The 25,727-nt window shown below is 39.3% G+C and overlaps 1 protein-coding gene across 1 annotated transcript; it reads right to left on the bottom strand.

Moving 5' to 3' along the window:
- Positions 1-218: 218 nt before the first annotated feature.
- BAG4 (BAG cochaperone 4) lies at positions 219-25,662 on the bottom strand. The gene is made up of 5 exons (XM_032838001.1): positions 25,339-25,662; positions 8,509-8,616; positions 3,189-3,443; positions 2,379-2,633; positions 219-1,642 (listed from the first exon to the last, which is right to left on the bottom strand). The coding sequence occupies exons 1-5, from the start codon at positions 25,606-25,608 to the stop codon at positions 1,157-1,159; spliced, it is 1,374 nt and encodes a 457-aa protein (XP_032693892.1). The 5' UTR covers positions 25,609-25,662; the 3' UTR covers positions 219-1,156.
- Positions 25,663-25,727: the final 65 nt, after the last annotated feature.

Genomic DNA, 25,727 nt, shown 5'->3' with positions numbered 1-25,727 from the left:
AAAGGTAAACATCAAATCTACCTTTAAAAGAAGAAAATTTCCCACTCTATGGCTGATTTTCATTCCCTGAGCATGAATCCTTTATTACCCTCATTGTTTCTGAATATAAACTGAGCTGAAGTCTGCTCGTAGGGGTCTTGATGGTGAAGCTAATTATTTTAGATAGAGAAGCACATTTGCAAATGGTCAAATTTATTACTTTTGCAGTTATTTTTTCTCACTGTGGCTTTAATTTTTCATCTGTATCTATCGTAATGCTTTACATGGAAGCAGCAGCAGTGAAAAGATAATTAAGGGGTGGGGGAAGGAAATCTCGAGATAAAGGTGGATCTTTATCCAAAAACAATAAAAAAGCAAAAAAGAAAATGGCCATAAGCATTTCATTCCTTTGCCCTTGCCATCTCCCAATTCGCCTTCCACTATTAACATGAAAAGTAGAAGTGGTAAAAACTCCACCTTAACGATCTATACAAAAAAGGAAACAATTTACCTCAAGAACTCACTACACACAGCAATATGTTCAAGTGGTGAAAAGATAAAAATTCATTCAGAACTGCCATACTATCTGGCTGTCAATATAGTCTCTTGAATAATTAAACATATTACTACAAAACGTACCAAGAAGTAGAGAATAATACTATATTTGTGAACTGCAAATAACAAAACAAAACAGAAGTCCAAGAAGGCTAAAGTCCCAAGCTGTAATTTACACATGAAGTGTATGCTGAAAGCAGTCACAATGTACAAAAATGTGACAAGTAATCCAGGTGGTTAAAAAAAAAACAGAGCCTGTTGGCCTCAGATTATATCCAGTCTCATCTGGTAGATTTTTGATAAGCCTGTTACATAAAGCATGTTTCCCTCCTGCTGATAAGAAGCAGCTTGTAGATATCCACAAATTTCTTAAGGAGTGAGTCTACTTGGCAATAATGGTAACTCCACAGTTTCCTATTACATTCATTGGTCTGAAAACTGAAAACAACTCATAACTAAAATGTTCTTTCAAGTCCTTTACCAGTTTTTCAAGTTTTAATCAAAGGAAAGTTGGAATGTATTGCTTCTTGTCACCAACAATCATCTCAAAAAGAGGGTTTTAACCAAAATCAAGAGTTCTTTGGTCAAGTTAGTAACAGGCTTCCCCTTTGTTCTAAATCCTTCATAATCCTTTTTTTTCCAGTTTTTCCAGTATGGCCTGGATTTTACAAACAGCCTCTTTCCTGGCCTGCCGGACAGAGTCCTGGCCACCAGTTTCAACTGAATCCAGTTCCAAAAGTTCCTTGGTTAGCATTTCTTCCAGAAGCCAGTATGCTTTGTCTGTCTTTTTCCCTACGAACTCTTCTACTTCTTGCTCAAGATATTGGACCTTCTCCAGCACATGTATAATTTTTTTAATACTTGGCGGAGTACCTTCATCTGAAGATAAACACTCTTCAGGAAGATTATCACTTTCATCTTGATTGCCGGGGTGTTCACTGACGGCATTACCATACCGCTGAGGCTCAGCACTATACTGGACTTGGGAATCCAAAAGATCTGAATTATCATTGTTCATTGTTCCCGAGGACTCATACTGATGGACATTGCAAGGAAAGTTGTGCCGGTTCATGCCTTGATCTGATTGGCTATAGGGGTATGAGGAATCCTTAGAGTGGGAGAGCAAAGAGGGGAAAAGAGCTGTTTTAATGGGAATCCATCAACATCAGATTTGTTAGCCCACATCTTTCACCTGACCATGAAGGTACATGAAAAGATTCCCCACTAATAAAACTGGACCCCCCTCTTAAATCATTTGAGAAAAAAACACAACCCTACAAAGATAAAAGGAGTGCTTTGTCCAGTAAAAGGCAGGGCATTCCTGAGTGCAATGGCTGGAATCTACCCTGAAGCACCCATCATTATGAATACCTCATAATCTATCCTTCCCACCTCACAATCCACAGTGACTTAATAAGGAGGAGTTAGATCGTTTTTCCCCTAAAGAGTTAAAACCTTAAGACAGATTTTAAAATGGAACCTAGCCACAGGCAAATGATGTTCAAGTCTATGGTTTATACAATTTCACACTGGTATCGTCTTCTGTCTACAGACTGAGGTAATAAAATACATTTTTAATTTTGTTTAATATTCAGCTAACAGTACAACAACAAACAATAAATGAGCATTTTTCTGGCTTTTACAAAAAAGAGGTGAACCTAAAACTGCTCTAAAAAATAAAGTTTATTAAAAGGAAAGAAGAAACTGGGCTACATAAAGTTATAGGTATTAAGCACCAACTTTTTGCAACTAGTCCCCATTTAACACACACCAGTGTGGAAAATTTCCATGCTGTGTTCTCTCAATTACCCAAACGTCAAAAGAATGTTTAGAAGGTCTCCTACCTTGGGCTGATGGGGTGATGGTGAAGGAGGTGACTGCGGAGAGCTGTTGCTAGGCCATGGTGAAGGACTCTCACTCATATAGAGATTCCCAGGTGGTGCTGAGGGAGCAGCTGAAGGCCAGGGGTAACGGGTTCCCATTCCATAAGCACCAGGAGAAGCCCATGAGTCCTCCTGTGGCCGTACAGTTGGTCCTGGTTGTGCAACACTACGATTACCATCCCCATAAGGATAATGAGGCAGGGTCATTCCAGGGTTCTAGATTGAGAGGAAGGAAATATGCTGGTCACTGCCAAAAACACTTAAAAGTAATGAAGATATTCTAGTATAAACAGACTTCGATGCCTCCTCTCTGCTTAACCGAGTATACTTTAGCTGCTACTAAGCTAAGTTGTAGCATCTCTAATCAGTTGTAGTCACTTCTCCAACCCCCCAAAAAAACTCGGTTCCAAAGATACATGGGGCAGATTTAGTGACCATCAAACTCATAAAGAGAAAGCTTAAAATTCAAAGGTTAAAGCACAGCATAAAGTCTGTCCCATGACATTACAACTAAGTGGACCCATACACTATAAGGAAGCACAAATAAAGATGTATTAGGACTCCCCTTAAAGCAGAGAGAAAAATAAATATGGGTATCCCTCACAGAATTTTTTTCCAAAAAAAAAATTTTTTTTTTCACCACGCTTGGTGTGGAGCCCAATGCAGGGCTCGAACTCATGACCAAGAGTCGGACACTTAACCGACTGAGCCACCCAGGTGCCCCTCACTCACAGAATATTAAAAATAAAAACCCAACAGAAAACTGCTCACCTGTGAAGCAGGATATCCTGGAACCTGCCCCCTGAGAGGGGCTGCTTCAGTCTGGCAGTCCTGCTGAGGATAGAGCCAACGAGAGACTGGTGCCGGGCTGTTGCCAGGTGAACGGTAAGTGCTTGGAACCTCCGGGGAGTAACTGGTCTGAGTATATGCCGGTGTGTAATAAGCCCCAGAGTATGAGGCAGTATTTGGTGCAGGACCGGGGGGGTATGGTGAGCCATATACTCCGTTTGTATAAGAATTCAAACTCTATTAAAAAGCAAAATTGAAAAGAAAAAAGATGACTGAATAGAAGAACTGAAATGCCCTGACTTAATATGCAATTTTGAAAACTTTGGGAAGGAAAAAGATCAGTAACTAATGAAAATGTGAACTCCTGGGACATCTGGGTGGCTCAGCCAGTTGAGCATCTGCCTTTGGCTCAGGTTATGATAACCAGGGTCCTGGGATGGAGCCCCCATCGGGCTCCCTGCTCAGCAGGGAGTCTGTTTCTCCCTCTCCCTCTGCCTGCCACTCTCCCTGCTATTATGCTTCTCATGAAAAACATGGAAAGTCTCACCAAGTAAGTACTCCAAGAGTTCAAAATTATAAGCAGTTGATATTAACTCGAATTTCTCTAATACTCATTTTTGAAATTGCTAAATCTATGATCACCCATAAGTTGCTTCTTCATGCTGTACCTCTACTTAGAGAACTACTCCAATTTTTGTCTCACTGAAATTCCTGACCACAGTTCTTAAGAGGCTGTACTTTACAACTCAGTTCCCCTTCAAATTAAATGAAAAAAGTGTCAAAGGTTCTGACCAATGGCTTTTTGTGTCATGGTTTCTCAATTCAGAATGCTATCTTCAGTTTTCAGGGCAGCTGGGTGGCTCAGTTGGCTAAACCTCTGCCTTCAGCTCAGATCATGATCCCAGGGTCCTAGGATCAAGCCCCACATCAGGCTCCCCAGGGAGCCTGCTTCTCTCTCACCCTCCATCCCTTCCCATGCTTGTGCTCTGTCTCTCCCTTGCTCTCTTTCAAATAAATAAAAATCTTAAAAAAAAAACCCACTTCAGTTCTCTATGAGAACTTTGCCAGTTCCTCAAATTGTTAAACACAGCAGAGCTACCATATGACCCAGCATCTCTACTCCTACATATATAACAAAGAGATCTGAAAAAACTTATGTCTACATAAAAATGAGCACACAAATGTTTATAACAGCATTATTCATAACAGCCAAAAAGTGGGAAAAAAAAAACCCCTCAAATTTCGATCAACTGATGAATGGATAAAATAAATGTGGTAGATCCACAGAATGGATAGTCTCTGGCCACAGAAAGGAAGGAAATATCAATACATTGCCACAATATGGATGAACATTATGCTTCAAGAAAGAAGCCAGTCATAGATTTCAAATATTATATGATTCTATGTGGCATGACCAGAATAGGCAAATCCGTAGAGATAACAAGTATATTAAAGGTTGCCAGGGGCTAGGGGCAAAGAAAAATGGTGTGATAGGTATATAGTTTCTAATTGGGGTGAAGAAAATGTTCTGGAATAGACAGTGATGATAGCTGCACAACCTTGTGAATAGACTAAAAACAACGGAACTGTACATTTAAAGGATGAATTTTATTAAATATGGCCAAACCACAAGCATATCACATTAATAATAATGCCTGCTTCTCAATTTCAGTCACAGGAATGCAAATGACACAAGTAAAATGGAAGTTTGTGTTACACGGTGACATGGTTTTTTTCTTTATTTTGCATTCCACAATCTCCTATCAACCTTATCCTAAAGTTCAAGTACCCAGAGTCATTATGAAAATTCAACGGTTTTTATGTTTTCTTTAAGCACATAAGTAAAGCTTGCTCTAACTTTAATAAACTCCTCTAGTTCAAAATCAGTCTTAAAGGAATGTATCACCAAATTAATGCGAAAAAAGGGAACACGATTTTTTTTTTTAAGGATTTTATTTATTTATTTGACAGACAGAGGTTACAAGTAGGCAAGAGAGGCAGGCAGGGAGAGAGAGGAGGAAGCAGGCTCTCCGCGGAGCAGAGAGCCTGATGTGGGGCTCGATCCCAGGACCCTGGGATCATGACCTGAGCCGAAAGCAGAGGCTTTAACCCACTGAGCCACCCAGGTGCCCCGGGAACATGATTTTTTTAATGAATTAATTATTCAGCCCCATCAAGAAACTTATTTTCATCATTTCAGGCTCCATACCACCAGAAAATTAGAACAGAATTTGAATATAGTATTTACTACCTGAAAACTATCAGGAGAATTACATTAGTATACTTTATGGTGATCTGAAAATTTAATTCTGCAGAGAACGTCAGTTTACAGGAAATTGACCTGTATATAAAATTCAAGATCTTTGAAAGCTGCTTTAAAATTGTATATATTACAGGGGCACCTGGCTGGCTCAGTCAGTGGAGCATGCGACTGTTGATCATAGGGTTTTAAGTTCAAGCCCCACATTGGGTAAAAAGTTTACTTTTTTATTTTTATTTTTTTTGAAGATTTTATTTATTTATTTGACAGAGATCACAAGTAAGCAGAGAGGCAGGCAGAGAAAGAGGGGGAAAGCATGCTCCCCGCTGAGTGGAGAGCCTGATGTGGGGCTTGATCCAGGACCCTGAGACCTTGATCCGAGCCGAAGGCAGAGGCTTTAACCCACTGAGCCACCCAGGCACCCCAAAAGTTTACTTTTTTAAAAATGTGAATATACTACAATCATGTTCTTAAAAATTATTTTCAGGGGCACCTGGCTGGCTCAGTCAGAAGAGTGTACAACTCTTGATCTTGGGGTTGTGAGTTGGTGCCCCAAATGGGGTGGAGAGATCACTTAAAAATAAAATCTTTAAAAATAAAATAAAAAAAAAAAATATTTGCATATAGAAATACAGACTCTAGACAGAAAAAAATGGAAGGAAATATGCAATTCTGACAATTATTGCCTTACTAAGGTTGCCAGATTATGGGTCACTTTGTAAACATTCCTCACTTCCACAATGGTATTGTGGAAAAATAATTTGGCTATATTTGATAAGCATACATACAAAAACCCCAAAATTCCATACCCCAGGGAAGTTCTTGCCTCAAATGTATACAACAAAAAAAGTGAAAAACAATGTTGAGTAAAAAAGCAAGCTGCAGGAAAATGCTAGTATGAAACCACTCATACCAAGTTTAAAAACATGGTAAATAATATTATGTAAATGCACATACAAGGAGTACCAGCATACAAACACATAGGAGAAAATTAATATAAAAGAAGTGTTATATGTGGCTTCAACTGTTTTGTTTTTGTTTTTGTTTTTGCTTATTTTTAAAAATCTGAAACCACAGGTTCTTTGGTGGCTCAGTTACTTAATCACCTGCCTTTAGCTCAGGTCATGATCCCAGGGTCCTGGGATCAAGCTCCTCCTCGGGCTCCCAGCTCAGGGAGAAGCCTGCTTCTCCCTCTCCCACTCCCCCTGCTCGTGTTCCTTCTCTCACTGTGTCTCTCTGTCAAAGAAATAAATAAAATCTCAAAAAAAAAAAAAATCTGAAACAAATGTAGCAAACTGAAAAACTGACAAAGCTAGGTAGTGGATAAAAAGACAAATTTTCTGTACTGTTTCAGTATACTTGTAGTATTTTAAATTAAGTATTTGTCGTAAGAGTACAATTTATTTGACACTAAAAGGGAAGGAACAAAAATAAAAATAACAAGGAAAACCACATCAAACTAAAAACTTCTGCACAGCAAAAGAAACCACCAACAGAATGAAAAGGCAACCTACTAAATGGAAGAAAATATTTCCAAATCATATATTTGATAAGGAGCTAGTATCTAAAATATATAAAGAACTCAAAAAACTCAATAGCAAAAAAAAAAAAAAAGAAAAGAAAAAAGAAACAATCTTACTAGAACATAGGCAGACAACCTGAATAGACACTTTTCCAAAGATATACAGATGGCCAACAGATACATGAAAGGTGCTTAACAGCACTTATCATCAGGGAAATGTAAGTCAAACCACATCAAGATATCACCGCATACTTGTAAAGATGGCTCGTATCGAAAAGACAAGAAATAACAAGTGTTGGTGAGGATATGAAGAAAATCCCTTCTGCACTGCTGGTGGTAATGTAAATTGGTACAGCCACTATGGAAAGAAAACAGTTTGGAGGTTCCTCAAAAAATTAAAAACAGAATGGTCCAGCAATGCGACTACTTAAAATACGTCCAAAGAAAACAAAAATGCTAACTCGAAAAGGTATCCATCTGCATCCCCATGTTCACTGCAGCATTATTTACAATAGCCAAGACATGGAAGCAACCTAAGTGCCTATCGATAGATGAATAAATAAAATGTTGTATATACATAAACAATTTACTATTATTCAGCCATAAAAAAACAATTCTTGCAGTTGCGACAACATAGAGGGAAATAAGTCAGACAGAGAAAGACAAATCTCATACAATCTCACTTACATGTGGAATCTTAAAAAAAAATCCTACATTCAGAGAATAGACTAATGGTTGCTAGAGGCAGGTACAAACTTCTAGCTATAAAATAAGTAAGTCAAGAGGATGTAATATACAGCATAGTGACTATAGTTAATACTGTATTGCATATTTGAAAGTTCCTAACAAGATAAATCATAAAAGTTCTCATCAGAAGAAAAAAATCGTAACTATATGTGGTGATAGATATTAAATAGACTTAATTATGATCTCACAATATATACAAATATCAAATCATTACATTATATACCTGAAACTAATATAATGTTACATGTCAATTATATTTCCAAAAAAAAAGTCAAACTCAAAAACGTAAGTACATTGTATGCTTATTGTTTCCAGGTCCTAAGAAATAATTATTCCTCAAGCTACCTTTGCTATAGATATATTTGCCTAGATATTTCCTTACTTCTGAGCCAAAGATATTAAGAGAGTCTATTAAATAACAAAATTCCACACACTACTACTATGAAATCTCCTCAGAGATTCTCAGATTATTGAAATAATCTTTCACAGATTATTGAAAATAAATCAATACATTAAGAAAAAATTCAGGGGGCACCTGGGTGGCTCAGTAGATTGAATGCCCAACTCTTGGTTTCAGCTCAGGTCATGATCTCAGGGTCCTGAGATCGAGCCCCACGTCAGGCTCTGAGCTCAACCCTGAGCCTACTTGAGAATCTTTCTCCCTCCCTCTCCCTTCCCTTCTACTCCTCCCCCTGCTTGTGCTTGCTCACTCTCTAAAACAAATTAAATCTTTAAAGAAAAAATTCAGGAAGTCTGTCAATTTTAGATCATACCTGGCCTTGCATTTCCGGTCTTACAGGATATGTACTTGGGTATGGAGCCCTAGGTCGTGCAGGAGAATTCCAATAATTAGAATTGTAGTTAGAATACGGTGGTTGGTCCTAAGGGGGAAAAAAATCACTTTTAATAATTTTTTGTATCATAAAGAAAAGTTGATAGAGGCAGTTATAATTATTAAAAAAAAAAAGCAAGAGACAAAAAGCAATAGAACCCTACTATAAAAATCACTCATTATTAAATTCTCATTAACAAATTGACCCAGAAATACTATATGGTAAATCACATGCCCTAGAAAAAAGCAATTATTGACTATGTACTAAAAGCCTGTTCTTATGCATCATGATACCAAATGACATATAAAATTCTACTATGCCAACATAATTAGCAAAACCAGATACCTGGATTTCTTTTTTTTTTTTTTTTTTAAGGAGATACAGTAGAATATACTTAGAAACACAACAACGTTCTTTTCTTTTCTTTTTTTTTTTTTAAGATTTTATTTATTTATTTGACAGAGAGAGAGAGAGATCACAAATAGGCAGAGAGGCAGGCAGGAAGAGAGGGGGAAGCAGGCTCCCCGCCGAGCAGAGAGCTCGATGCGGGGCTTGATCCTGACCTGAGCCAAAGGCAGAGGCTTAACCCACTGCACCACCCAGGCGCCCCGATACCTGGATTTCTTTATCTCTCTCCAATCACCAACCCCATCACTACCAATTTAATTCGTGCAACAAGATTATAGTTCTTTGCCACTGTTAAGAGCAATACTTGCCTATCTCAACAACTTGGGAGCTTGAAAATATCACTACTAAACTTTACTTCAAACTCATAAATCTCCAATATGCTTTTACCTGTCATACTAGTTTTGGGTTTTGTTTTTTTTTTAAAGATTTTATTTATTTATTTGAGATAGAGAGTGAGAGCATGAGCCAGGAGACAAAGGGAGAGGGAGAAGCAGGCTCCCCACTGAGCAGGGAGCCCAACACTGGGCTCAATCCCAGGACCCTGGGATCATGACCTGAGCCAAAAGCAGTCAGCTGCTCAAGCAACTAAGCCATTCAGGCGCCCCATGTCACACTAGTTTTTTCATATTCCTTTACTTTCTGTTTATGGCTATGTTTCTGCTGGCAGCCTACAACTAACCCAAGTATCAGGAATTGATAAAGAACAATTACCACTCCAAGAAGAAAATCTCGCTATAACGCTAATCTCTATAGGTTTGCACTGCAACTCAAGAGTTAATGCAATGATTTGCAATAAGCCAATAAACTCCCAATAGAATAGATCAACTCAAAACTTTTTTTTTTTTAAGATTTTTTTATTTATTTGACACAGAGAGAGAGAGACAGTGAGAGAGGGAATACAAGCAGGGAGAGTGGAAGGGGGAGAAGCAGGCTTCCTGCTGAGCAGGGAGCCGGATGCGGTACTTGATCCCAGGACCCTGGGATCATGACCTGAGCAGAAGGCAGACGCTTAATGACTGAGCCACCCAAGTGCCCCTACTCAAAACTTTTTAGAGTCTAGTTTAATGTATACATTTGTTATCCTGTAAGTTATTTTGCTTTGAACTTTTAGTTTTAGTTTTAAGCTTAAACAAAACCTTCAAACTGTTTCATAAAGAAATTCATTGGCAGTTGTAATCACTGAGAGTTTAATTATCACCATTTTAGCTTAATTGGACTACTTATCAGTTTCATACTGCTTTGTTTTCAAAGCACATAATTATTCCATATAATATTATACAAGTTGGGCAAGTAACATCTCCTTTACATAATATAGAAACTAAAGAATAGTAAGTTTTAAAAAATTTTACAGGCGAACTTCAGATCTTCATTAAATTTCTCAAGCAGGTAGATGCCCCCAGTTAATGACCTCCCTGCCTTTCCCTGGTTAAAGGGTAAACATTTGACTAACTGATTTCTCCCTACCAAGAATCTGAATCTTGAGTAGTAGAAATGAAAAGACAAGAGTTGAAGACATGAAAAATGAAGAGCTGACTCCGCCCAGCCGTGGTGAACGAATACCTAAATCTCCTAGAACCACCCTGGTTTCTGTTCTCTGCTACTGACGGACTCTCCCTGGTACTCCACATTTCACTACTTCTTCACCCTACTATCCCTCACCCCACCCATGTTCTCACTTCCTTCCTTAACTCCGCTTTCCAACACCTAATCCCTTGCCACTGCTTCCCTCCGATTCACTCACCCTGCAAAACCCCAACCCAATTTAAACCCAACTGCCCACTGACTTCCCATCTGCACTTCCTCTAAATACTGGTGGAGAGAAACACTAGAGCCCTCTGGTTTCTTCCTCAAGTAGAGACCAAAAATCTCAAGCAGACACAGCACCGCCTAGCAACTGTAACACTCCTTAGGACGGACGGCCATCTCTCTCTCCAGAACAACTATTTCACTCTCACCCCTACCCCAGATCTCCAATATTCGTTTAGTCTACCCCTCATTTTTCAACTGACAACTTTATCACATATTTCACTTAGGGGGAAAAAAAAAGGAGAAGCAATCAGACAGAAACTCCATCTTCCAACTTACTGAATCAAATGCACCCTATCTGCCATTGTCTTCCCAGAAAGCATGAAGTGCCTTTGGCCCTATTAATAATGACCAATCCCTCCACATAGCTGCGGACAACAGGACCTCTTACCTTCTACTACTTCTCCTAGACAAGTAGATAATCCCCATTACAACACAAACCTGCCCTTAAGACTCTCCTAAATAAATATTTAAATACTACCATATAAATCAATAAGATTAACAATAACCTACCCAGTAATTGCTGAAGGTGAGTGATAGTTATCTGGGAGTTTTATTGTACTAGTCTCCCTACTTTTACATAGAATTAAAAGTTTATAATATAAAAAGTTCTTTTTTAAAAAGTTAAAAAATGGGGTGCTTGGGTGGCTCAGTTGGTTAAGCATCTGCCTTCGGCTCAGGTCATGATCCTATGGTCCTGGGATCGAGCCCACATCATTCTCCTTGCTCAGCAGGAAGCCTGCTTCTCTCTCTCCCTTTGCCTGCAGCTTCCCCTGCTTGTGCTCTCTCACTCTCTCTCAAATAAATAAATAAAATCTTAAAAAAAAAAAGTTAAAAACAACACTGTGGGACAGGGACTCAAGGTAGATTTCCCTTAAACATGCCTTGTAAATATTTTGCATAATTAGAGAAAATAATGACATATTTTAAAATCCCTAAAAACATAACATAACCACTGCCAAATCCAAAGTAATGAAGATATACTCCTTGTTTCTTCTAAGAGTTTCATAGTTTTAGCTCTTCAACTTATGTCTATGAGCCGTTTTGAGCTAACTCTTACATATGGTGTGAGAGTTCAACTTTATCGATTGTATACGGCTATCTAGTTGTCATGGTATTGTATTTTGTGCTGTAGACTATTCTGTCCCTTTATTATATGGTCTTGGCATCTTTACCAAAAATCACTTGACCACAGACACATGAATTTATTTCTGGACTCTCAATTCTATTCCATATAGACATAGGTTACATATGTCTTTTTCTTGCCCAATTGCCCTAGCAAGAACTTCCAGACAATGTTGACTAGCAGTGGCAAGGGAAGATATCCTGGTCTTTTTCCTGATCTTAGGGAAAAGCATCCGGTCTTACATCACATAAATATGTGGCTGGCTGCGTGTGTTTTATAGATGCCCTTTATCAGATTGGAGAAATTTCCTTGCATTCCTAGAGTGATTTTATCAAGAAAGAGTGTTGGATTTTGTCAAATGCTTTTTCTACATCTACTGAAATAATCATAGAGGTTTTATTTTTTGACTTCTATGGTATATTACATTGATTTTTAGATGTTAAACCAACTTTGCATTCTTGGGATCAATCCCACTTGGTCATGGTATATAATTCTTTTTATATGTTGCTGGATTTAGTTTACTTTTTTTTGTTTTTGTTTTTGTTTTGAGGACATGTGCATCCATATTCATGAGAGATATTGGCCCATTTTCTTTTTTTGTGAGGTCTTTGTCTGGTTTTGGTATCAGGGTAATAAATGGCTTCACAGAATGAGTTTAGAACTGTTCTCTATTTCTTGGAAATACTTGTGGGGCACCTGGATGGCTCAGTAGGTTAAGTGTCTGCCTTCAGCCCAGGTACTGGTGTCAAAGCCCTGAGATCAAACCCCACATCAGTCTCTCCGCTCAGTGTGGAGGCTGCTTTTCCCTCTCATGCTCCCTCTGTGCTCTCTCTCAAATAAATAAATAAAATCTTAAAAAAAAAAAAAAAAAGGCTACTCTAGGCTGCACCTGGGTGGCTCAGTCCGTTAAGCATCTGCCTATAGCTCATATCATGATCCCAGAGTTCTGGGATCAAGTCTGGCATCAGTTTCCTGCTCAGCAGGGAGTCTGCTTCTCCCTCTCTTCCCTGCTCATGGTCTCTCATCTTCTATCTATCTCTCTCAAACAAATAAAAACAAAATCCTATTAAAAAAAAAAAAAAACGTGGTGGGGGAGGAAACCGCCTGTGTGGCTGGCTCAGTTGGTTAAGCATCTGCCTTCCGCCCAGATCATGATCCCAGGGTCCTGGGATTGAATCCCACATCGGGCTCCTTGATCAGCAGGGAGCCTGCTTCTCTCTCTGCCTGCTCTGCCTGAAGCTCTCTATGCTTCTGGCCTCTCTCTGACAAATAAATAAATAAAAATCTTAAAAAAAAAAAAAAAAAAGGTGGGGGGGAATGCCTGGGTGGCTCAGTCAGTTGGGTGTCTGCCTTCAGCTCAGGTAATGATCCCAGAGTCCTGGGATCAAGCCCCACATTGGGCTCTGCGCAGAGCGCCTGCCTCTCCTTCTCCCTCCGCTGCTCCCCTTCTTTGTGCTCTCTGTCAAATGAATAAATAAAACCTTTTATTTTTTTAAAGAAGTATTTGTGAAGAATTGGTGTATCAGTTCTTTAAATGTTTGGTAGAATTCAGTAGCCCACCTGCGCTCAGACTTTCTTTGTAGGTGGTTTTGGTTTTGTTTTGTTTATTATCAATTCAATTGCTTTATTTGTTATAGGTCTATTCAGATCTCCTATTTCTTTCTTGAGTTAGTTTTGGTATTTTGTATCTTTCTAGAAATATGTCCAACTTCTCCTAAGTTATCTAATTTATTAGCATATAATCATCCACAGTATTCCATTATGATCTTATTTCTATAAGATCCATAGTAATGTTCCCTCTTTCATTTCTGATTCTAGTAATCACTCCCTCTTTTCTCCAGGGTACATCTAGCTAAATAGTCTTCAATTGTGTTGATCTTTTCAAAGAACCAGCCTTTCCTTGCATTGATTTCCTCTACTGTTTTTCTGTTCTCTCCTACATTAATTTCTACCCTTCCAGATGCCAGCCAGGTGACCCACCACTCTTATTTTTACTATTTCCTCCCTTCTGCTTGCTTGAGTTTTCCTTTGCTCTTCTTTTTTCAGTGTCAAGATGGAAGCTTAGGCTATGGATTTGAAATCATTATTCTTTTTCCTTTTTTTTTTAAGATTTTATTTCTTTATTGGGGTGGGGGGAGCAGAGGGAGAAGGACTAGCAGACTCCACACTGTGCCCACATGAGTGGGGCTCAATCTCACCACCCTGAGATCATGAGTCAAAACTAAGGGTCAGGCACTTAACCAATTGAGCTACCCGGGGGCCCTGAAATCATTATTCTTTCTTAATATAGGCATTTATAGCTATAAGTTTCCTTCCAAGCAGTACTAGCTATATCTTAAGAGTTTTGGCATACTGTATCTTCATTTTCCTTTATCTCAAAGTATTTTTTAGTTTCCCTTTTGATTCCTTCTTTTTTAAAAAAAGATTTTATTTATTTATTTGACAGACAGAGATCACAAGTAGGCAGAGAGACAGGCAGAGAGGAGGAAGCAGGCTCCCTGCTGAGCAGAGAGCCTGATGTGGGACTCGATCCCAGGATGCTGGGATCATGACCTGAGCCAAAAGCAGAGGTTTTAACCCACTGAGCCACCCAGGTACCCCTTTGACCTGCTGGTTATTTAGGAGTGTTTTATTAAAGGGACACCTGACTGGCTTCTTTGGCAGAGCGTGCAACTCTTGATCTTGGGGTTGTAAGTTTGAGCCCCATGTTGCATATAGAGATTACTTAAAAATAAAATCTTTATAAAATATTAAAAGTGTTTTACTTAATTCCACATAGACGTGAATTTCCCAAAGTCTTTCCTGCTATTAAAATCCAATGTCTTTACATTATGGTTGGAGAACATACTTTGTATTATTTCTGTCTTTGCATATTAATATTTGTTTTATAGCTAGCATATGGTTTATCTTGAGACTGTTCCATGGGTACTTGAGAAGAATGTAGAGTCTATTGTTGGGTGGAGTGTTCTGTAGATGTCTGTTAGGTCTAACTGGTTCACAGGGTTATTCACATATTCTCTTTCCTTGTTGATCTTATACCTAGTTGTTCTACCCACTACTGAAAATGAAGTATTGAAGTCTTTATTATTATTGAACTGTCTATTTTCTCCTTTTATTTAAGTTTTTCCTTAATTTATTTTGGTATTTTATTATTAGGTAGATATTTTTATAGTTATTACATCTTCCTAATAGATCACCCTTTTTATCATGTCCCACTTTATCCCAAGTAACACCTTTTGTTTTAAAGTTTACTTGTTGGATACTGTATAGCCACTACAGTTTTCTTCTAGTTACTGTTTGCATATTTCTTTTTCCTCTTTTTACTTTTAAGCCATTTGTATCTTTAAATCTGAAGTGTAATTCCCACAGACAGCTGAGAAAGAAAAACCTACTGCTCCTATGTTTTTCCTTTACTCCCCTGCTATTACCACATTCACAACACTTCTGATACCAGATGTGAGATTTTTTTCCCCATGCCAAGCAATTCTGCAACACCAGCTGGCTGTCCTACAATTAAACTATCTACCTGTAAATAGCATCAGATCCCACAAGTTAGTGGCTCAGTCCCATGAGAGTGCCCCCCACCACTTCAGACGCCAACTGCAAGGAACAGTTCCCGTGGTCTCCAGGTTACCCACAATTTATGTCTCACTAGGCTACAAAGCGTAGGGTTCCATGCCTCTTTCCCCTTGATTATTTGCTAGTACATCTCACACAGCTCAGGCAAATATTTACGATTACCAGTTTATTAAAGGATATGATAAAAGATACAGATGAACAGCCAGATGAAAGAGATACATAGGGCAGGCAAGGTCTGGGAGAACCCCAAGTGCAGAAGCTTCTGTCCCCATTGAGTCAAGGTGCACCACCCTTCCAGAACGTGGATATGTTCACCAAACTGGAAGCTCTCTGAACACCACTGTGTTTGGATTTTTATGGAAAATCCTTCTCTGGAAAATGAGGACCAAGACTGAAAACTCCAAACATCTAATCATGGGCTGGCCTTTCTGGTGACCAGCCCCATCCAGGAGCCATCCAAGAGAACACACAGAGATACCTCATTAGAACAAAAAATAGTTGTATCACCCAGGAAATTCCAATGGGTTTAGGAGTCCCGTGTCAGGAACTGGGGTCACAGACCAAATATTAGAACAAAAATACTCCTAGTGCTCTTTTCATTTAGAATTTACAAGGGTTTCAGGAGCTATGTGCCTGAAGCCCAGGACAGAGACCAATACGTATATTTTTTCTATTATCTCGCAACAGCATATAGTTGGATCTTTTTTGTTTTCTTTATCTCTTATCCGTTTTTGTTCCTCTATTCTCCTTTTACCGCTTTCTTTTGCCTTAAGTGGACATTTTCTACGGTAACATTTTAATTTCTTTAATGAGTATATGTATGTGTGTGTATTTCTTTCCTTTACCACACCTAGCTGTTAAAGCTCCACACCCTGGGATAAAAATTGTTCCACAAACTGATCCAACCAAAATTTGGAAAGAGACAGGTCTCAAAGGCAGTGTTTAAGAATTGTTCTAGCCCCAAAGGGTTTCTCCCAGCTATCTCTTTCCCTGGTTCTCTCTAGCAAACTAGGCGGTCTACAGTTTAGACCAGATGTCTAATGAATCTATTAATCTCCTCCCAGTTGCCTTTCACAACCATCGCCACAGTTTGAGAACATCCTTAGGCTTCAACTTCTCCACACCACACTCTGTTGCAAATAAAGACAACTCCTTTGGGAAAAGATCAGGAGCTACATGTTTTACCACCTGCTTCTGCCTCCAGATAAAATGTCTGAGCCACCCTCTGCAGCCGTGTTGGGGACAATAGTATGCTTCTCTAAGATACAGCCTGCTCTAAGAGCTGAGCACCTGTGGAGGAAAGGGCAGTAGCCTCAGGGCTTCTCAGCTTGCCTAATAAGCCAGAGTAAGGGTGATCAGAACTCTAGTATTCTCCACAGTGCCCTGCCCAAAGTAAAGCCTCCATTCCCAAGTATGTACTGGGCAGAGAAGGGAACCAGCATTACTTAACCACTCTTGCCTGGAATTTGATCTCATCAACAATAGCTGGGGGCAAGATGAGAAATGTTGAGGTGCTGCCTCTCCCAGGATGATAACCCTCTGACTGGGAGCTGGGAGAAGAGGGAGCCCTGTTTTCTTGGCTACAGCAGTCTGGAATGGAGTTTGTCTCACTGCTCTGAGAGAAGGCAGAAATGGAGCAGGTCTTGGCACAGACTCTCACTGTTCTCACTGAGTTTGAGTAACTTTATAGAATAAATATTTATTAATTTGCTATATACCCTAAAACCATTTACAGAGACTTCAACTGGTTGTTTTTTAAAAATAATTTTCACCAGTTTCACTGGGGACTGGGTCCACAGAGCTCCTTATGCTGTCATGCCAGAACTAGAACCTGGCATTATTTTGGCCTTGTTGTATATATTATTGTAGGATTGTGCAAGTATTTGTAATTATCCTAACACTGTTAGTAACCAAGATAGTCTATACAAGAGAAAAGTAATAGATACAATCAAAGAAGTAAAAATAATCTGTAATGTTAAATTTGAATTAATATAAATATGAACTCATTTCTTTTTCTATCTGAAAACAAACAAACAAACAAACAAACAAAAACCTATTTCAGGGCACCTGGCTGGCTCAGTCAGCAGAGCATGCAACTTTTTTTTAAAGATTTTATTTATTTATTTGACAGAGAGAGACACAGCGAGAGAGGGAACACAAGCAGGGAGTGGGGGAAAGGGAGAAGCAGGCTTCCCGCAGAGCGGGGAGCCCGATGTGGGGCTCGATCCCAGGACCCTGGGATCATGACCTGAGCCAAAGGCAGACGCCTAACTATTGAGCCACCCAAGTGCACTGAGCATGCAACTCTTGATCTCGGGGTTGTAAGCTCAAGCCCCAAACTGAGTAGAAATTACTTAAAAATAAAATCTTAAGAAAATGTTTTTAATTTTAAAAAAACCATTTCATTAACTGTCCATTGAAAGGTCTAGAAGCAGTGGTAACACAACATCAATCAGTATATCTAGCACTCAAATTTAACTTCTCTATGACTTATGAAACTACTGTCTCTCAACTCTAAACACAGCATTTCATAACTCGCTCTGTCATGCAGGATTGGCAGTCCAAACATTTCTCCTTTGAGGCTTGCTTCCTCTTCAGTTCTGCCAATCGGAGGCACTAGGTTAGAGGAGGAGAGAAGGGACTTCCAGACTCCTTCCAGTTTGCTTATTTGCTATTTCTGTCATTGTCAGACTAACAACACCCTTCAACCTGGGGGTGGCAGTTAGTGGCAATCACCAGATTCTTCTGGTTTTCTGGAATTCCCTCAGAGAGACCTGTGCCAGCTAGAAAGCACTTTCTCCTCGGTTCAAGCTCCACCAGGCCATTCTCCCAAGTTTGCAGGTTTTAATAGCCCAACCTCTTCTCTTTACTTCCCAGCCCTAGGAACTATAGATGTTTCCTAGTTATCCTCTTTCTGTGGTACTTCCACTTTCTCTTTTTGCCTTTTGAGATCTCCATTGTTCATGTCACTAATTTCCTAAAACAAATTCTCTCTTTTATTTATTTCTTAAGGGATTTATTTATTTATTTATTTTGGCGGGCCGGGGGTTGGGGGGTGGGGGAGAAGCAGGCTCCCCATTGAGCACAGAGCTTGATGTGTGTTCGATCTCAGGACCCTGAGATCATGACCTGAGCTAAAATCAAGAGTCAGATGCTTAACTGACTGAGCCTCCCAGGTACCCCCGAATCTCTCTTTTAAAAGAACTAGAATAGGCTCTGTTTTCCTGTCTGGATCCTGACATATGCTTCTAAATATAATCTTCCATTTAAAAAAAAAAAAAAAAAAGGTTTTCTTAAAGGAATGGGTGATTATATGTCTGGGACAGAATATACACAAAATAAGCCTGGCACATCTTGTACCAGAAATCAAGGAAGCTGTCAAAAATCAATGGGTTATGTCAAAAGGACTCAGAAGCCAAGAAGGAACGCCCATTCACATTATATGAAATCATTTAAGCAATAAAAATGACTGTTACTGATTGAAATTCATTCAAAAACAGAATACAATTTATATGTGTATACATACATATATACACATTATGCAAATGAAATGATACTTTAAACAACAAATGACAGTTACTTTTCTGTAATTTTAATAGAGTTTAGAAATGAATGAAAATGGTATCTTCCATCTTATCCTAGGAATCTTTTTTTTAAAAGATGGGTCATTATTTATACCTTGATTATGGTAGTGGTTAATGACTATATGCATTTGTCAAAACTCAGAAGAACTATACCTTTAAAAAGATACAATTTACAGAATGTAAATATATCATAATTTTTAAAAATGAAAAACAGATTGTTGTCTACAGCCATACCACCCTGAACACGCCAGATCTCATCTGATCTCAGAAGGTAAGCAGGGCTGGGACTGCTTAGTACTTGGGTGGGAGAATGTCTTCAATGAAGTGGCAGTAATTATTAATTTTATTAAGTCTTAATAAAAAGATTGTCTTCGATTCTTTTTTTCCTCTCCTTTGGACAAAATGGAACAAATCTAAAAATATCCCCAGTACAATGAAAGTCTACAGCTCAAGGCTCTCCTAACATGAATGACATAATTCTATGAAACAGCATTTGGTTTCACAGGAAGCTATCTGAAGTCGACTCTGTTTTATAAACCAAGTTGCCAATGTTATCACGTGCTGAACTCTTTCCAAACTTTTTATTTGTTGTCTGAAACTAGACAAAGGTGCTAAAAGGTGATGTAAAGCAGACAAAGATGAGAAAAGGTTTTCACAAGAAGCAGTAATTAATGTGAATTTAAGTTCTTGTTGCACTGGAAATTTGATCAAAATTATGCAAGAAGATAACAAATTCATTTACTTCCTTTTTGAGAAGAAATACCTAAATCTCAAATGAAGGCTGGAGTCAACTTCTCTCATGTATACCTTAGAACTAGTTTTGTGGAAGTACATACATGATTAAGTTTACAAAGTAACTCACGAACATAACTCCAAAGAATAACCCTAACCCAAATAAATCTAACAGCAGAGGAATCTGACTAGTGCTGCTACTAAATTCCATTTACAAATTTGTTTACCTTGTTCATAAGAATTAGACAAAAATTATTAGAAAATACATTAAAAATTATTTTTAGCTATAATGCCCAAATCACTACAAAAGCACTTTATGTCCTAGGTTGATCATCAGCCCAAGTTTTTTGTTTTGTTTTGTTTTGTTTTTTTAAAGATCTTATTTATTTGACAGAGTGAGAGATCACAAGTAGGCAGAGAGGCAGGCAGAGAGAGAGAAGGGGAAGCAGGCTCCCTGCTGAGCAGAGAACCCGATTTGGGGATCGATCCCAGGACCCTAAGAGAATAACCTGAGCTGAAGGCAGAGGCTTAACCCACTGAGTCACCCAAGTGCCCCCAGCCCAAGTTTTTATTTTCAGTCTCATTTGGGTCTTTCCCATGCTTCTTTACAATTTCCCACTTCCCCCAGCACTAGTTTCAAACATTTATCATATCAAGTTCCCAGTTTACGCTATTCCACTTCCTCTCCTCTCAGATGACCTAGCCTCCTACTTTGCCAAGGACACCAAGAGTTATAAACTCCTTCAATGTCCCTCCCCTCCACCTCCAAAATGATTCCCCCAGCTCTAACTTGGAAAAAGGTTTGCCAGCTCTTCCTCACTTCGTCCCTCTCTCCACAAGCAACATTCCATCATTTTGTTCCCATCTTTCTTCTTACTCTCTTCTGCTTACAAACATATTCAAATCATCTAACCCAAAAAATTCTTCCCCCAATCCTGATTCACAGTCAAGTAACCAATTTCTCATTTACTAACTTCTGGAAGTATGGTTTATACTGGTTGTCTTGGCACCCAAACCTCCCACTATTTTAAACTCCCAAAACGAAAATCAACAAGACCCTTTCAACTGCCAAATCCAACAGCATCTTTTCAGTTCTCGTATCACTTACGTTCAAAATAACTGTGTCCTTGGTTGGTTTGTATTGCATGACTTTCCTGATTTCCCTACTATCTTTCCAAGTATTCTCTCTTATTGTCTCCTTCTGAATCCTCTTTCTTTGTCACCTCTGATAGACTCTCAAAGATCTCCTGTGGGAACATTACCCAGTTTGATAATTCACATACACTTATATTTGATGACTCTCAAATCACTATCTCCATCCCCCATCACCCATCTGACCCCAATCTCTTGTTTTGTTCCTATAGACGACAACTCCCAGATACCACAGACTAAAATTTGGCATCAAAAAACAAAAAGAGAAAAATCACAAACTTCTCTCTAATCAATCACATACATTCCATCCAGAGAATGGCACATAGTGACCACAGTGAGTAACTGCCTTCTAACAGAAATGAAATAAAGGTAGTATATAAACCCTTACCAAGTATTTCTATCTTTTTAAGTTCCTCTATTAACCAATCACTAGTTCTTCTGGTACAAAACTAAATTACATCTTCCCATAAAAACCTGTTCCTCTTCCTTTTTATTATTATGAAACATTTATTCCTAGGAAATACTAAAACCTCAGAATCACCTTATGTTTCTCTGGCTTCCCTCACTTCCAACTGATATATACCTTTAAAAATGTCTTTCAAATCTAAGCAGCTTGTTTTGAAATGCATTCAGAAAGTAAGATAGATAAGGGTAGGCTGGTTCAGTTGGAAGAGCATGTGACTTCTTGATCTTGGTGTTGTGAGTTTCAGCCCCACATTGGGTATAGAGATTAATGTAAAAAAAAAAAATTAACTTAAAAAAGATAGATGTAAAAAAAAAAAAAAGTAAGACAGATGTGATGAAGCAAATATAATAAATGCTAATTACACAATTTAGGTGGTAGCTATACAGGTATTCACTGTGTAGTTCTTTCAACTGTTCTATATGCTTGAAAATTTTTATAGTAAAATGTTGAAAAAAAAACCTGTATATATTCAGACATTGTTCAAATGCTTGCCTTTACCTCTCTTCTGAACTATTCTGAGCATAACTGAGCTCTCTTTTTCCCCAGTCCTTCCCACTGTAATCATCCAAGATGGCCCCCAATGAGCCCTGCCGGCTATTATTTGCACTTTTGTGGTAACATGTAGATCACTTAGGGATCTTGTTAAACATGCACTGTTAAATCTTGTTAAAATATACATTCTGATTTTGGAGAGCAGGAACAGAGCCTGATACACATGGTCTCCAACAAGCTCCTAAGTGATGCAGATGCTGCTAATTGAGGGACCAAAGTATGGTGCTGTGAGTAGAGCTAACAGAGTAAGAAAAGAAAGAAAACAGGGAGAGTTAGATTTCCATTTTCTTCCCCTGCCATGTTTAAATATGTTAACATAGAGTTAAGTCTTCGTAGTGGTTCAGAGCAATTTCACCTTAATCAATTCAGTTCTACAGAGCAGTGTTTCTCAAACATGAACATGCAGATGAGTCACCTGGGATCTTACTAAACTGAAGCATTAAGTCTGAGCAGGAGAGATTCTGCATTTCAAACAACTTCCAGGGCACACTGAAGTTTCTGGTCCAAGGACCACACTTTTTGGGTAGTAAGGTTCTAAACATCTCCTATGCCTTTTTTTTTTTTTTTTTTTAGTTTGACACATTTGATTATATTAAAATGTCAAATCTATTATATGTCAAAACCATATGAAGCTAGAAGACAACGAATTTGGAAAACACATTTGTGACATGCATACGTTTTGTATTAATTTTCTATTGCTGCATAAGAAATTGCCATCCTATACCTTTCAAGTTTCAGAAACACTAACCTGAAAGATAAAATCTTGAAATGGTTTACAAATGCTCGTAACACATTCCAGCTTTATCTCCAATCACTCCTACTCCAGCACCACCACCCACCTACACAATGTGCACACCTATACTCTAACCATATCTTACAACACCCTACACGAGTCTAAAATCTTAACTTCTCTAATCTTGCCCAGAAAACACACTCTCGTTTTAAGAATACTGCAAGTCCAAGTAGAAGACATCAGTTTATCATTCCTTTCCTCTTTCCCTCCCATTGATCTTTGGTATAGTTTGCCTACTTATAGGCCAAGCATTTTGTCACTCTAATCTACCATGGAATAAAAGTTCCACAGCCCAGTTATTCCAGATTTATATACACAAATATAACCCTTCTTCACAATTAATCTCTCAATACATGTTGTTTCTCATATAATTGTTTAAAAGATATGTTTAAAGATAGTTTAAAAGACTATCTTAGCATAAAACCCATCCCTTTTTTTTTTTTAGATTTTATTTTTATTTATTCATTTGAAAGAGAGAGACGAGAGTGCGAGCAGGGGGAGGAGCAGAGGGAGAGGGACATGCAGACTCCACACTGAGAGCAGAGTCTGAGGTGGGGCTCGATCTCAGGATCCTGAGAACAGAACCTGAGCTGAAATCAAGAGTCAGACACCTTAACTGAGCAACCCAGGTGCCCCAAAACCACCCCTTTAAAGTGTACAATTCAAAGGTTTTCAATACATTCAAAGTTGTGCAATCATCATCACTAATTCCAGAATATTCTCATCACCCCAAAAATAAACCCCATACACTTTACCATCATCTCAAAGTCCCCAGTCCCCCAGCCCCTGGCAACCACTATTCTGGACATTTCACATAAATAGACTCATACAATATGGGATCTTTCTATCTTTGTTCATGTAGCATGATGTTTTCAAGGTTCATCCATTTTGTAGAATGTTTCAATACTTCATTTCCTTCCTACAGCTAAATAATTTCATTGCATCAATGTACCATATTTTATCTATTCATCAACTGATGGCCATTTGGGTTATTTCCACTTTTTGGCTACTTTGAACAATGTTGCCATGAACATGCTTGTTCATAAAAACATGCAAGTTTTTATGTAGACATGTTTTGGTTGTCTTGGGTACATATCTAAAAGCAAACTTGCTGAGTAATATACTAACTCAACACAGAGCTAGTATATTACATGTAGTTAGAGATTAATTATGAAGAAGGGTTATATTTGTGTGTGTGTAACGTTCTAAGGAACTGCCAAACTATCTTCCAAAGCACTGAACCATTTTACATCCCCACCAGCAATGTATATGGGTATCTCCCTACTACATTTTCAACCCATGAGGATATTAAAATCGCTGAACGGAAAGAGAGGTATGCCCCCCCCCACTTCGATTGTATAATAATTCACTACTCGGAATACTGAATTAACAAAAGAAAAGTACAGTTCTGGCAGGAAGTCAAGAAATAAAATGTTATAAGTCCAAGTGTACAGGTTTCCCCTGCAATCTGAAAGCAAAACATTCCCCTATGAAATCTTTTGCAAGCCAAAATGGCATAAAAGGAAAAAAGCAATTACCATTACTTTTCATGTAAAATGTTTTAGCATTCCCAGGCCTCCAAAATAATCTTCCTTACACTTTTCTGCTACCTTAGGACATATCTTGCCAATGGATGCACAAAATAAATAGAAATAAAGCGCCGAGGCTCACAAACACAGTTCAAAGCACTGTGATGCTGAGATGCTGAGTGCAGTACCCAGGGAAGGAGCGTGGCGGCGCCACTCTCACTGCCCAGCTGCGCACCGCCTCTACAACTGCTTGCTGCAAAGCAAACGCTGAAGCTATTTTCGCTTTTCACCTTTTTACTAAAAGAAAAACTCCTCTTCAGATTTCTTTCATTTAGCAAAAAGAGACACTAATGTAGGTCTTTCCTAAAAAAACGAAGTGGCAATAAAGGTGGACCTTCAAAAAGCCAGGGGTATCTCTGCTGACCAAGTGAGTTAACCTCTCAGAGCCAACTATTAAATCATAAAATAGGGAGGCTGTAATGACAATTACGTTGCAGCCGCAACGTAATTTAACAATCCAAGTAAAGGTGAGCATTGGTGATTCAATCCTGGGCAGAGCATTAGGGGCAAAGGGCTAAATGCCCTCCTCTTCCTTCTCGGTTCCTTCCCGTAGGGAGGGGTTGCTGAGTGACAGCGGGGGCTGCAGCCACCTCCCTTCTCGGGGAGAGCCGGCCATATGAGCCACGCAGGATAAATTGTTAGAGCTCAAAAAGCTTGGCCGGGTCACTCCAGCCCAACCTCAATCCAAGGCGAGAGATTCCGCAGCTTGCTACTTAGCTTAGCAAGTCAGCGCAGGATCTTTCTTCCTTTTCTAATAGTAACAGACCCATTTATTAGGGTCGAAGCAGAAAAGGAGGCACGAAGAGAACACAAGCATATCCCCTCCAGCCACAAATCCAGTCCGTCTCTCCAACCTCGCATAAGGAAAACAAATATGAAACCCGATCCATTACGAACTCTGGAGGTTTATCAATCCCCATGGCCCTCACCCTCCAAACACTCCCCTTATCGGAACCCCCCGGGATAGACAGCGCAAAGCTTACCTGGTGGTTTCCTCCAGCTCGACCCGTTTCTGACCAGGCGCCCGCAGAGGCATAGTAGCCATCGCCTCCTGCGCCTTCTCCCGGCCAGGTGGTCTCAGCAGGGCCGCCCCCGCGCACCCGCCAGGAAATGGGAGGCTGGGGAGGTTCGGGGCGAGGAGGATACAAGGGCGGAGGTGGGTGCATGGGCACATCTCCACCTCCCGGCCCGTAGAAGCGGCCATACGAAGGACCGTCACTGGGGCCGTAGCCCGAGCGCCTCAAGGCCGACATGGGCTCTACTGCCCCGTAGCGCTTCCCGCCCCCCACGGCCAGTCCTCAGCGCAGGCGCCAGCCAAGGAAAGGAACTGGGCAGCAGCGAAAGGGGTCGGACGACAACAGCCAATCCCAAG

The sequence above is a fragment of the Lontra canadensis genome, unplaced genomic scaffold, assembly GCF_010015895.1.
Source record: "Lontra canadensis isolate GAN:19392208 unplaced genomic scaffold, GSC_riverotter_1.0 scaffold101, whole genome shotgun sequence".
Lineage (NCBI taxonomy): Eukaryota > Metazoa > Chordata > Mammalia > Carnivora > Mustelidae > Lontra > Lontra canadensis.
Note: the sequence above shows the minus strand (reverse complement) of the source record. Positions and strands in the feature narration are given on the sequence as shown.

Excerpts from the sequence above, each read along its gene's own strand:
- BAG4 (XM_032838001.1), bottom strand. The coding sequence starts at position 25,608 with ATGTCGGCCTTGAGGCGCTCGGGCTACGGCCCCAGTGACGGTCCTTCG. Across the intron at positions 3,444-8,508 it reads GACCGGAAATGCAAGGCCAG|AGTTTGAATTCTTATACAAA; the intron begins GTATGATCTAAA and ends GCTTTTTAATAG. Across the intron at positions 1,643-2,378 it reads CATCACCCCATCAGCCCAAG|GATTCCTCATACCCCTATAG; the intron begins GTAGGAGACCTT and ends TCCCACTCTAAG.